This window comes from Spinacia oleracea, chromosome 5 (assembly GCF_020520425.1).
Source record: "Spinacia oleracea cultivar Varoflay chromosome 5, BTI_SOV_V1, whole genome shotgun sequence".
NCBI lineage: Eukaryota > Viridiplantae > Streptophyta > Magnoliopsida > Caryophyllales > Amaranthaceae > Spinacia > Spinacia oleracea.
This window is the reverse complement of record NC_079491.1, coordinates 21,857,619-21,870,941: the sequence shown is the minus strand read 5'-3', so window position 1 is coordinate 21,870,941 and position 13,323 is coordinate 21,857,619. Positions and strand designations below refer to the sequence as shown.

The 13,323-nt window shown below is 36.5% G+C and overlaps 1 protein-coding gene across 2 annotated transcripts; it reads left to right on the top strand.

Moving 5' to 3' along the window:
• Positions 1–328: 328 nt before the first annotated feature.
• Positions 329–12,545, top strand: LOC110798415 (acetyl-coenzyme A carboxylase carboxyl transferase subunit alpha, chloroplastic). 2 transcript variants are annotated; one of them, XM_022003586.2, is made up of 11 exons: positions 329–613; positions 758–1,096; positions 1,221–1,295; positions 3,389–3,496; positions 3,594–3,754; positions 3,931–4,045; positions 4,118–4,272; positions 10,305–10,356; positions 10,443–10,511; positions 10,703–10,780; positions 10,946–12,545. In XM_022003586.2, the coding sequence occupies exons 2-11, from the start codon at positions 761–763 to the stop codon at positions 12,083–12,085; spliced, it is 2,289 nt and encodes a 762-aa protein (XP_021859278.2). In that variant the 5' UTR covers positions 329–613; positions 758–760; the 3' UTR covers positions 12,086–12,545. The 2 variants fall into 2 exon arrangements, with proteins under 2 accessions (XP_021859278.2, XP_021859279.2); XM_022003587.2 differs by having other exon boundaries at positions 419–613; positions 755–1,096.
• The last annotated feature ends 778 nt before the right edge of the window (positions 12,546–13,323 follow it).

Below are 13,323 nucleotides of genomic sequence, written 5' to 3'. Positions count from 1 at the left end.
TTTTCTCCATGCGAGGAGAAACTAATGTATGGACCACCAATGATCATAAAAAATATCTGCGATGTACGGTGCAGCAGGGTGCACCTAATAACTTTCAATTTAGATTTGCTTTGTGTTGTTTTTTAATTGCACGTCAACAACATAAGTAAATCTGAATAAAATGGATTATGAGACTCAAATCCTAGCCTGTTTAAGAACCAAAATTTCATTTGAAATTTATAAACGCGTTGCACTCTCAATACTTGATGTGTCCCGTGCCCGACTCAAGTTATACTTTCCCATCAAATAGCAACCAATTTTTTTTTTTTTTTTTTTGGAAGTAAATAAGCAACCTGGTTAGGTTTGTAGTCGTTGGACCCATATTGAAGGACGAGTGCAAACCCAATCAATTATATAACAACCAAAAAGAAAAATAGAAAAAAACAACAAAAAAATCAGAAGGCCGTTTCTCATTATACTCGCATAAGAAGTATCGCCCTCCCTCCCACTCATATTTCTCTTCTCTTTCCCCCCAAATAAATCGGACGTGAATTTGATATTGCCGACGGCGATCTCTTCTATGCTAACGCTCACTCCCTCTCTTTCTCTCTCCTCTACCTTTTAGCTGCTCAGGGTCAGTTCTCCTACAATCTCCTGATGTTTTTTCATCAATTCTAGTTTTATATTTTTTCAAATTCTTAATTTTGTTTCGGTGATTCAGTTGTTTTGCCCCTGGAATTTAGTTGTTGATTTGTTTGATTAATAAAATTTGTAGCAGAATATGGCATCGATATCTCCAGCAACTATTTCCAGTGCGAAATCATTGGGCTCTGATCATCTTCGGAGCTCCAATAGTTGCATCAATGGCGTCCAATTGAGGGAGCTTGGAAGAACCCGATTACTATGTAGTGGGAAGAAGAAAATTGATTTATCAGTGTCTGCGAAGCTAAGGAAAGTGAAGAAGAATGAGTATCCTTGGCCTGAAGATCCCGATCCCAATGTGAAGGGCGGAGTTCTTACTCATTTGTCGCCTTTTAAGCCCTTGAAGACGAAGCCAAAGCCGGTTACATTGGACTTTGAGAAGCCCCTTATGGACCTTCAAAAGAAGATTATTGATGTGAGTGGATATTTATGTTATGGGTTTAGTTGGGGAGTTGGTAGTGTTCTGTCAAAGTTTGGTGTTTGTTTGGTTTCATGCGATCAAGTTTTTCTTTTTAAATATTTTAAATCATGTATTGCAGGTAAGGAAGATGGCAAATGAAACTGGTTTGGACTTCAGTGATCAGATTGCATCGTTGGAGAACAAATATCAGCAGGTGATTATGAATTCCCATTTAATATTTGCTTACCAAAAGTTTTGAAGTTTCATAGAGTATAAAACTAATCCTGGGGCTTTAACCATGAGCTTAAGCTTTTGGTTGAGTTGGTCCTTAAACAAAGTTGTTTTGTGACACGATGTTTTCTATAAGCATTGTCCATATGATGTATAAGACTCAATCGAAAGGATAATTTTAGGAATATTGAAAGTTTTGATGATAATCGATAAATTTGAGTTTCAATTACGTAATGTGCGCCAAGAAAGTTTATTCATGAATTAACTTCAATAATCCACCCACAAAGCGCATATTTCAGAAGAAAAGTTGACCCACATAGGAAGCTGTCATCGAGAACGCAAGCAAGTTTTCTCCTAAACGACATATGTATATGGATGGTAAAGCATAAGTTTATAAACCAAATTAACTAAAACGATACCTCTCTAATACTATCGGCTGCTGCTTGTCAATACTCATAGTCATGACTCATGCGTGTTCTCATGGGCTGTCAGTGATCAATCTTCATGAAGGGAGGTATGACAGTGATTTTATCCTCGTGGGTCTGAGTGAGTCTTCTCATGGGTAGATACTAGATAGTGAATGACTAGAAGCAGTAAAGTCAGCCTTCAAATCACGGCTGTGAGTAAGTTCATGGTCTCATGGGTTTGGGACTCAGAACCATGCAGCAGGGAATCAGTGATGCAAGAGTCCTTGCCTAGGTGTATGGTTGTGGACTAACTCATGGTATGTAACTTGTAAGGTCAGCCCACAACACCTTCAATCCAGGCTTCCCATGGATGGTAGCCAAAGATTTCTAAAAATTAAGTGAAAAGAATAACGAACAAAAAAACAAAATGTGTGTAAAAGGAAATTAGAAGAAAAAAAATAAAAGGCAAAATGGTAGCATTGTGAAGAATAGAATCCAGGTCTCATACGTCACACATCAACTCCATGTCCAATGGCACAAAGTGCATTTTCTATACAACTTTGCGGTTAATAATATACTTACTCTGTTCTTATTTACATGACACAATTGGGTTATGGACACTATTCATACAAGCGTTTTTGACTTCATTTTGTGATTTATACTTAAGAAAAACATAGTCGTGTGTGGTCTTATTAGATTCGTCTCAATAAATAGTTTTTAAATATCAACTTTTTATAATTTTTTCTTATCCATAATTGAAGATATTAGTGTTTGAAATCGTGCATTGGCAAACGTGTCTAAATAATTGTGTCATTTAAAAAAGAACGGAGGAAGTATATAAGACTTTTCATTTTCTTGTGAGGGCGGCTTCCCATACCCGTCCAAGCTCCGCTAATGCTAATGATAGTGGTATTGATGATCATATAAATAATAGCAATAAAATAATTTTTTGATAATAATATCAATATCGACAACCATAACAATTTTTTGCAATAGTGATAGTTATTATGGGCTTTACTTGGATGTCTCTGCATAACTTCAATTGCTTTTACCTTTCTTGTCTTTGCATATGCTCTTTTATATAACTAACTAGTGTTCATTTGTCCAATTTCCAAGGATCCAAATGAAACCCAAGGTTTATGTTCCTTGAAATTGCAAAAAAAGATGTGGACTTTATGGTAACGAAATATGTGATTGAATATATCTAATACGTTAATGATTGATGGAAGAAACACCAAATAAATCCCAAACTTCCTTGCACATGGTTTCATTGCACCATAGATTGAAAACATGTTACACATATAGTTATTTTAAAGTTTCAACTAAATAAATTCAACAAAGTAGGAAAAAATAAGCTAGGCTTAACATAAATAAGTTTAGTTTAATCAAAATAAGGCAAGTTTAGCAAAGATGGATAAGTTCAACCAAAAAAAGTCCGAAGTTTACAGAAAGTAAGTTTAGTTCAACAAAATTAAGTTATGTATAAGAAAAAGTTAGTTGAACACAACCCTTGTGGGTTGTTATTTTTGGGGCTTCTTATAGTTTAACCAATCACTCTATTATTAACATCATTTTTAAATTCCATATGTTTGTAGTATTTGAGGACATGGTAATTTTTTTTATTAATTTATTTCACGTGATTCTTACCAGCTGATATATCTTTATGTAGGCATTGAAGGAGCTTTATCTACATCTGACTCCGATACAACGTGTGAACATTGCACGACATCCCAACCGTCCAACTTTTCTCGACCATGTGTTTAATATCACAGAGAAGGTTGTTAAATCTTTTTGTTCATTTTTTTCGAATATATATCAATTAAGGAAATACCGTGGTTGCTCACACAATCCTATGTTGCATTGTTTATAAATAGTTTGTGGAACTGCACGGAGATCGAGCTGGTTATGATGATCCTGCTATAGTTACGGGTCTTGGTATGATAGATGGTAGGAGCTATATGTTCATTGGTCATCAAAAGGGAAGAAACACGAAGGAGAATATTGAACGCAATTTCGGGATGCCTACTCCTCACGGGTGTGTCCTTAGTATAGTGTGATTATAGAATGTGAAGATTGATGCTTTTCCAGAAAGGAAATGAATAGAAATTCTTATTGTTACTAGTGATCTTTGGAAGGCTCCATCCTTATCTGATCTAAGCTAATTAATTATTTATTTAATCCTTATTTATTCATTTTTCCCCTTAATGACAGATACCGGAAGGCTCTCCGCATGATGTATTATGCTGATCATCATGGATTCCCCATTGTCACCTTTATTGACACTCCAGGGGCATATGCAGACTTGAAGTCGGAGGAGTTAGGGCAAGTATGTGTATATACAAGTTGCTTTTCCATTTGTAAGATCATTTTATTTTGAACTAATTATACTCGAATCCAGGGAGAAGCCATCGCGCACAATTTGAGGACTATGTTTGGGTTGAAAGTACCAATTATTTCCATCGTTATCGGTGAAGGTGGATCTGGTGGTGCGTTAGCCATTGGATGTGCTAACAAATTACTGATGCTGGAAAATGCAGTCTTCTACGTAGCCAGGTGATTTTTTGAGTGTCCTGTTCATGTCTTGAATATGTTGACGATTAATCATAAATGGTTAAGTATACAATTTCAAACAAGGTTTTCAATAATGTCTACTTGTTGGTCTTTTGAAGTAGAGATACTTGACTCCTTGTGTATTTTTTTAAGCAGTAGAGAGATAGATTATGGCTACAAAGCTAAAATTAATCAAAGAATTTTCACATGTGGTCCTGTCGATATTCAAACTTCTCTTTAAATAAATTATACCTGCCATATGTTTCTTTTATATTTACATTTATACGTTAGAAAACCTAGTATGTGTACATATGTATGGGGGAACGTTTTGTATGAAAGGTCTATGCTATAAGACATGGTTGTGATTTTTCAATCTATTATACGAGTAACCTAAGGACTTTGAAATAATCTAAGGGGTGATTTTTATCTAGAAATTGGTGATCAATTACAGTATTCGGTTTGTGTATAGATGAAAATTTAGGCTTTCTGAGATTTACTGTCTTTTCAAGTTATTCTTAAAACCAGTATACAATAATGATGCTACCTGTTCCTAGTGAGTGATGGCCAATGGGTCCAACCCAGCCCACCATGACATCCCATAATGGGTGACTTGGGTCAGACCCACTTATGACCCATAACACAACCCGCCCAACCCGGATATTTTTCTTGATGTGTCATGAGTCGAGTTTTTTTAACACAACTCATTTCAACTCTCGGGCTCTGACACAACCGACTACGGCACACCCAGCCCACCCGGCCCACCAAACCCAATCCACCCAATACACGAACCCAACCCACCCAACACACGAACCAAACCCACCTAACCCTGTGACCTGACACGCGATCCTAATATAAACTATTTTGTATGTTTAACTTGCTATTTGCAAATAAATTTTAATTTCATTGTTTAAAAGTACATTAACCACATTTGTATAAGTATTGAAAAATTAATTAATATAAGTTCATATAAAATTTATAACTTTTTAATGCTTAAGTAATCGTCCTAATCCACTAAACCCAAATAAGATCATAAAATTCGTCTAAACCCACCAGAGTCATACCAAGCCCCAAAACCTATCGTAACCCACCAAACACATCAGAGCCACTTGACCTGCACAACCCACCACGACCTACGTAACCCATGACCCATCATGTATTGTGTCCATTTTTTCCGGCACAACCCACGACTCGGCCCACCCTAAGTTAACTGAAGTTGGTCGTGTGTCAATTATTCCTGAACCACGACCCACCAAACCCTCCCATACCCAACCCGCCACGTTGGCCATCTCTACCTGTTACTAGATTTTGGTGGGGTTTTTTCTCCTTACTGACGTGATTAACATTTAGCCTAAAACTTATAAATTAAATACAATTATTATTTGTTAAACTATATGTAAAAAAAAAAAAAACTATCTCCTCGCCACTCTGTCCACCAGCCAACTTACTGTGAGGAACACAAAAAATGAAACTCATCCCCTCCAGCTATTGCCAATTCATTGAAGAAACAAGAAGACAGGCCTATATTTTATTTCTTCAGGGTACATTAATTTTATTTACTCCTTGGTAGTGTAGTTTGTACTTTAGTTAATTGGTTCTTAGCGAAGGAAGAGAAATGAACATTTATATGAAAAGTCAACTATGAAACAAAGAACATTGACTGACTCCATTTACTGGAAATAGACCAGAAACTTAGGCCCTGTTCGGTATCGTTTTCTGTTTCCAGTTTTCAGTTTTTTACAAAACTAAAAACCAAAAAATGAAAACCACAAAAAGTAGGTTCCAGTTTTTTGTTGTTAGTTTTCAAAATAACATAATTAATATAAGTATGACTGTTTTTAGTTCATTATACAATCTATATCATATGACTTTTAAATTCAAAAAACTAAAACCGGAAACAAGCAGTGATACCGAACGAGTCCGTAGATTTCTAATTTGTTTGATATTCAAGGGTTTTGGAACTTCGCCTTGATGCTAGAATACAACTACCACAGACGAGTTCCAGTCACCGGTCCAATCACCAAAAATCCTACCCCTCAACCCTAACCATCAAGAGCAAGACCATCCGCCGCCACCACCACTACCACCATGAACAAGACCCTCCATCCACTTCCATAGAAACAAAACCCTCCATCACCCTCTCATCCCATAACAACCACCGTATATCGACAACCACAAATCACCGCAGAATACTGTTTTCAGTAAGTTAAAGAAATATAGTTAAGAATGATAAATTTAGTATGGTGGTCATAGTCTAATTTGACCCCTAAACCATGGGAAACCAGCACTGGATGGTGAATTTTCGAATTTTCCCACCATGACTTCCCCCTTGTGTAATAAATAGGATAATAGGGACAGAATTAAGAGAGAAGTAATGGAGATTTGAGTCCATGCTCAAGTGTCTCGATACACTAACAAAACTAGTAAACTAACAGTTAAGGCCCGTTGGGTATCATTTTAGGTTTTTAGTTTTTTAAAAGCTGAGAACTAGTTTCCATTTTGTTTTTAAGTTTGTCAAAACTTGTACAAATCAAGTTCTCTTTTTAACAGTTGCAAATGCTATTCTTTTTACTCCGTAACAAGAATGAAAACTAGTTCATCAAAATCTTCTACATACTTCTCCTCTCCCTACTCTTCTGGATTGATACAAATTCTGATTCCTTATTCTTTCTCCCTCCAACTAATACTCTATTTTTACTCAAACTAACCATATCGGAATTGCAAAGACGCACCGTAAGGTGCCTCTCCCCTTTAGCCAATGAATATAGCACATGGACCACCAAATTTGGGAGGGAGAAATAAAATATTAAGTTTATTTTAGAATCTTACTTCTCCACTAACAAGGATGAGACAAATGACCACCATCACTACTATGGCCTTAGACATGGTTGAATGCCTTGAATGCAGCCCTTAAAGCTTCAAGGCCCATTGCAGAGCTGAAGTTTGTTCGTCTAAGAAATAGTAAGTGTTTGTTTACTGTGGGTCCATTATGGTAGTTATAGGTCATGTAAAGTTAAAGTCTTTGCTCTTATGTTGTCAAAACGTCTGAGGAAAGAGGCATGGTTCTTGCAAATGAGCTCAGGGAGGAATGATAAGGGGTAGAAAAGAGAGAGAAGGTGATATTTTGAAGAGAGCTACAGTAAAAGTTGGGAAATCATTTAATTATGTGTTAATGATGCTATGGCGAGTGATTAATGAATTAAAACAGTGGGGTAGCATCATTAATTGTAAAAGTGTTTAAAAGGATGTAGTTTACAAAAAATGTGAAAAGGTTGTAAGTCACCAAACGCTCCATATGATTGGTAGTAATTAGCGAATTTCCCATTTATTTAATGTATATGCATGTAGACATACATGCAGCGTCATGTTTGTGTGAGTGTGTGTATGTTTTTGTATGTGTAATGAGACATCTTTGGCTAAAGGTACCATGAGTCCTACACATTTGCCGGTAATTTGAATGACATGATCAATGCTTTTCTCTCATAAGCCTTTTGCTATTTTTTTTTCTTATTGATTGTTTGCATTCATGGTCTTAAGAGAAGAGGTTGATCAATTATGTAAAAGCAATAGGGAATTCCAAATATTTTGCATAGCATAAGGAACAACATGAAGTATGAAATATCCTGGACACATGGTTCCAGGTAAAGTTCAAATAAACTACTTATCCCATCAATAAAGTTGATTCGGAAATTTAAATTGAAATACTACGTCATTCTTCTCTATTCTTAACACTCCCTTTCCTGATTTAATTCCTTTCTTCCTAACCCCTGGTCTTGTATTATTAAGGGACATAATTGAAATGATGTAGTAAGCTAGATATAGACAAACTGGAAGAATCTCCACACCTTTATTTAGCCCCAAACTCAACTACTCAAATCACACTTGATCCCTACTGCAGATGGACTAGCTCATCAGCATTCTTTTTTGTACTTATGCAGAATCTCTTGTTTAACTCTTTGTCATCTCATGTTGACATTTTCTTTTTGTTCTTCTAACTGTTGGGTTTCAGGTTCGTAGCTACCAGCTTAGCTTTCTTCATAGCTCTTGTTATTACAGACCCTTTCCATGGTATAAAGGATTCAAGATAGTAATCAATGTCCAGCTTCCATTAACCTCAAGAGTCTCTGTACCTTTTTTTCATTCTTTGGTCCCTTTTGTGTCTGAAGTGCATTATGTCATTCCCTGATTCTCTTTTTGAACTTGGGGTTTCATCTTCAAAGTGGAGAACATCTGCCGCACCCTCCTTTTCTTTACGTTTCATGTAATGAAGGATCTGGGTTCTCAGTAGTTCCATTTCATATCCCCTTTTCCTATACAAGGTCCTCTTCTCACTACGTTGAGGCACGCCTTGTTGCAGCAAGACCCTACCGCCGTAGTGCGCCTTAAGCTTTTTTATACATTGAATTAAGGTCATTATGATTAGTTCGGTGAAACCTTACTCAGCTTAGCAAAACCTTACTCAGCTTTTTTTTCATTTGTCTCATCTTTAGCGAAGAGGGAGCTAGTATTTATCTAAAGGCTCCAGATTGGTTTTAGGTTCAGTCTGATCCTTTTTGTTAGCTGCTTAGAGTCAAAAGATCCTTTTATGGTTGTGTCATTCCTGGTCTCTTCAATGTTTCCTCTGTCAAAATTAGGTAAATCATCAGAAGCTGGAGTTGACAGGGACAGGGTAGCAGCCTCTTTCTCCTACCAAGGTACTGACTTTGTAAGGAGTTGATGGAAAATCATCTTTGAATCAACCTCTTTCTTGTGGAAAAGCTAACCGAGGATTCAACATGTTAATACCATAATTTTGTCGGTTTTGTGCATGCTTCTTAGATTTTTGTTGAAGTTGTCCTTGTGCCATATCCAAGAGGCATGCATATTGAAAATTAGGGAGGATATGAGTTAACATTTTGAGATGTAAGAAGGATTGAGATGCCCAATAAAAGTGCATAAACTCAAATGTCAACAGTATTGGGTATTTGGGATTGAACTTGTTTAGCAAGGGTGAAATATAATTTTTCATGACAAGGAAAAATGGAAGTCTTTTCAAGTTCAAATGGTCCGTAGTGGATGGTTTGTGGTCTAATATGTCAATCACAATAAGCGCAAAACCCTTTACAATGTGGTCACGATGCGGCTATGATTTAATACTTGTTCTCACATTTCAAGATTCAATTGGCTTGTGTGTTGTATAGGTCAGAATATGTAGGTTCAAATCCTTTACATGGAGGAAAGTATAACATTTGTTTACGCTAACATTTGATGGTGCATAGCTAAAGTTGGTTCAGAAATGCATGTAAAAGGGTATCTGCCAGGAATTAATTGCTTGATGAAAGATAGTGTAATGATTATGGCAATTTTCAATGTTTTAATGTGTTAACCACTTCTTGGGATAAAGATGGTCTTTTAATACACTCTGGTGTAAAATCAACTTTTTAGCATTTGGCAAACAACAATACAAATACTACCTCCGCTTTAGTTTAATGGTTAGACTTACACATTTCACAACAACCAAGAAAAATGATTGAAAAGTAAGAAAAAAAAAGTGAGGAAACAGTATGATGTTGTAAGAAAAGAATAATAAAAAAATTAGGCTGAATGGAGTATTGTAAGAAAGAAGAATTAAAAAATAGGTAGAGAGGCAAGTTATGAGTAAAAAAAAAAAAAAAAAAGGTTGAGTGGAATCTTTTGAGCAGAGTGGGAAATAATAGAGCGAGAATGCATTAAATATGGCGAGCCACATGTCCTAAAATGGATAAAGCAAAGTGTAACCATTAATTGAAACGTTTATTTTTAGAAAGCGTAACCATTATAATGAAATGGAGGAAGTATTTGATAGTTGAAAATTGTTTGAATATGAAACTAGCCAAACTACAAAGTTTTCTTTTATTGGCTAATTCTTCTCCACCCCACAGTAGGCGGGAGAGAGTCATAGGGGGGGGGGGGGGGGGGGGGGGGGGGGGGCTGAGTATGGGGTTACTTGTCATGGCGCTCCTTGATTTATGTTGATGTTGTTCTGAATGATATAATTAATATGTTCCTTTTCTGTTCAGTCCAGAGGCATGTGCAGCTATCTTGTGGAAGACTGCTAAAGCTGCTCCTAAGGTCTGCACAAATTTCGTTACCTTACTATATGAATGGAAAGGGAAATATTGTTGGTTGCTTATATGTATTTGTTTTGTCTCATGAAGGCAGCAGAAAAACTGAAGATAACTGCTACCGAGTTGACCAAGTTGCAGATTGCAGATGGAATCATCCCCGTAATGAATTTCACCTGACCACACTTTTTCACTTCACTTTGTGGTGTTTTACAATTGTTATGTTGAGTCGTAGTAGCTGCATATGCCTTTCATTTAGTATTTTCCTTGCTACTTGTTGACTTTGCTTTGCAGAGCAATGTCTGTAGCAATCCTTTAGTTAGGCGCATTATTTAACTTCACTGCCTTTGCAGGAGCCGCTTGGTGGTGCACATGCCGATTCATCATGGACATCACAGCAAATCAAGAAGGCAATAGTCGAATCGATGGATGTAAGTATTCATGGTAGTTCATAGCTTGGGTCATGAGAATTTCATTAAAAGTTAGTATATGATACTTGGCAAATAAAAGGTCCGAGGAGGAACTTACAAAGGGAACATTTCACTTTTTATTGGAAAAGATTCTTTGTGTAACATGTCAATGTTGGTCATTGGCAGGAGCTTGTGAAAATGGACATTGAAGATCTCTTGCGTCATAGAACACAGAAGTTCAGGAAAATTGGGGGTTTTCAAGAGGGATTACCTGTTGACCCTAAGAGGAAAGTGAACATGAAGAGCAAAGAAGAACCACTTCAAAACAAGGCTTCAACACTGGAGCTGGAGAGTGAGGTTGAAAAGCTGAAGGAGAAAATCCTGAAATCTAAGGATTCGTCAATTGAAACTCCAAATGTTGATGAACTTGTAGAGAAGCTCAAGCTGGAGATTGACCATGAATTGTCTGAAGCTGCTGAAGCCTTAGGTTTGAAAAACCGGCTTGTGAAGTGGCGGGAGGAACTTTCGAAGGCAAGAAATGCCCAGGATGAACATATGCATCCAGCGCAGCTGGATAAAGTTGAAAAGTTTAAGAATGAGTTTAGTCAACGTCTAACCACAGCACCTAATTATGCAAGCTTAAGTTATAAGCTTGATATGCTGAAAGAATTATCGAAAGCCAAGCAAATGTCTGAAATTAAGAGCAAGTCAACCCTGCTGAAGCAGCAGGTGAATATGAAATATAAAGAGATCCTAGATCACCCTGATATAAAGAAGAAGGTTGAAATGCTGAAGTCTGAAATTGAGAAATCTGGGGCCTCTAGTCCTAATGATTTGGACCATGGACTAAAGAAAAAGATGATGGAGGTGAAGAAAGAGATAGAAATAGAATTTGCAACTGTTCTGAGGTCTATGGATTTGGATCTGAAGATTGCAGAATCAAATGGTTTAGATTCTGTTGAAGGGAGCTTGCCCCTGAACCTAAAAAGCATGATTGGAGAACTGAACGAAGAAATAGAAGGAAAAATTGAAGATACTGTCAACTCTGACGAGTTGAAGGACAAAATAAGTTTGTTGAAATTGGAATTAGCCAAGGCTGGAAAGAACGAAGATGCAGAACTGCAAAAAAGAATTCAGGTTCTGATAAAAGATATAAAGGAGACTCTCACGGAGGCTCTCAGTACTTCTGAGTTAATTGAAAAGCATGGAAATCTTAGATCTGAAATTGAAAAGGTATTAGAATCAGATGGGAGTTCAAGTAGAAGTCCAAACAGTGAATCAAAGGTAGGTGAGATTAACACTGGAGCTGAGCGCAGCTATGCTTAGTATTTATAATCCATTTGTTCTGTTATTTATGCATTTTCGCCATTTCTCTTATTTTCTACCTTAAAGCATCACCCCAAGTCCACGCCTAAGTGGAAGTGTCAAAACTTCGTAGGTTTCTTGTAATTTGAGGCGACTAGAAAATGCTGCCCGATGTTTGAAATGGAGGTTTATGTAGGTAGGTGATTCGGGCATTTGAGTAGGTGATTCGGGCATTTGAGTAGGTGATATACTGATATGTCATACCTTCATATTGGTCACCTGTGCTGGTTTGCCATTGTGTATCTGTGGTACTGCTTTAGTGCAGTTAAATGCTGGGTATGTATTTTCATCTGGGTGTTGTGGTTAGGATTGAAGAAATTTGGATATGTACTAATAATATTAAGCTCTTTTTTTTTGTGGACAGCATTAATATTAAGCTTGTTTATGTAATTTAGTAATAAAATTTTGAAACTCTGTGTTCCCTGTGTTTCCATTTACATTTTTTGATCCAAATAAAAGGAGAAATTTCAGAGGGCGATCCAAAGTATTATCAATTTTTCATCATTATTAGGAATATTAAACCATAGGGCGTATGGGGTCTTTTTCTAAAATGATTAAATGGTTTATGTAAAGCAATTTATTAGGAAGGTGATACACGATATTGGGTGTGGAACAAAATTCTGTAACCTGAAGTCCCATTTTATTCGAACCTGAACAATCTGGAAAATAATGGGTCAAATCCAATCGAACCTGTTTCGACATGACCTATAAAATTTGTATTTAGAGTAATGAATGAGATATGAGCAAAAACAATAAAAACGTTATTAATTATTATGAATAATATGATTTTCGTTTGACTTACACATCACTTTATGATTTTTTTGCTGCATATAAGCTTGTATAGTTCCTCTGTTATAATATTATTACGCCATTTAGGGATTTACCTTTTGAGAAATAAATATTGCACCTTATCCATTTTAAAATATGTTTTTTTTTTCTTTCACACTACAAGTAATATACCTTACATGTTAAACTCTTTTTAATTTGTTTAATGCTTCAATCACATGATAAGTTTGTAGTTTGGCTTTCCCCTCTTCCTTTTACCTCTGCCTAAAATCTACTGCCCGATAATCAACATAAGTTGGTGGAGTTGGTGGCAAACTTACCTTGTGACTTTGAGGTCACATGGTCGATCCCCATCAACTGCGAAATGCTTGGGAGTGACTCAAACGAAAACCTGCGTAGCTGTGCTGATTAAC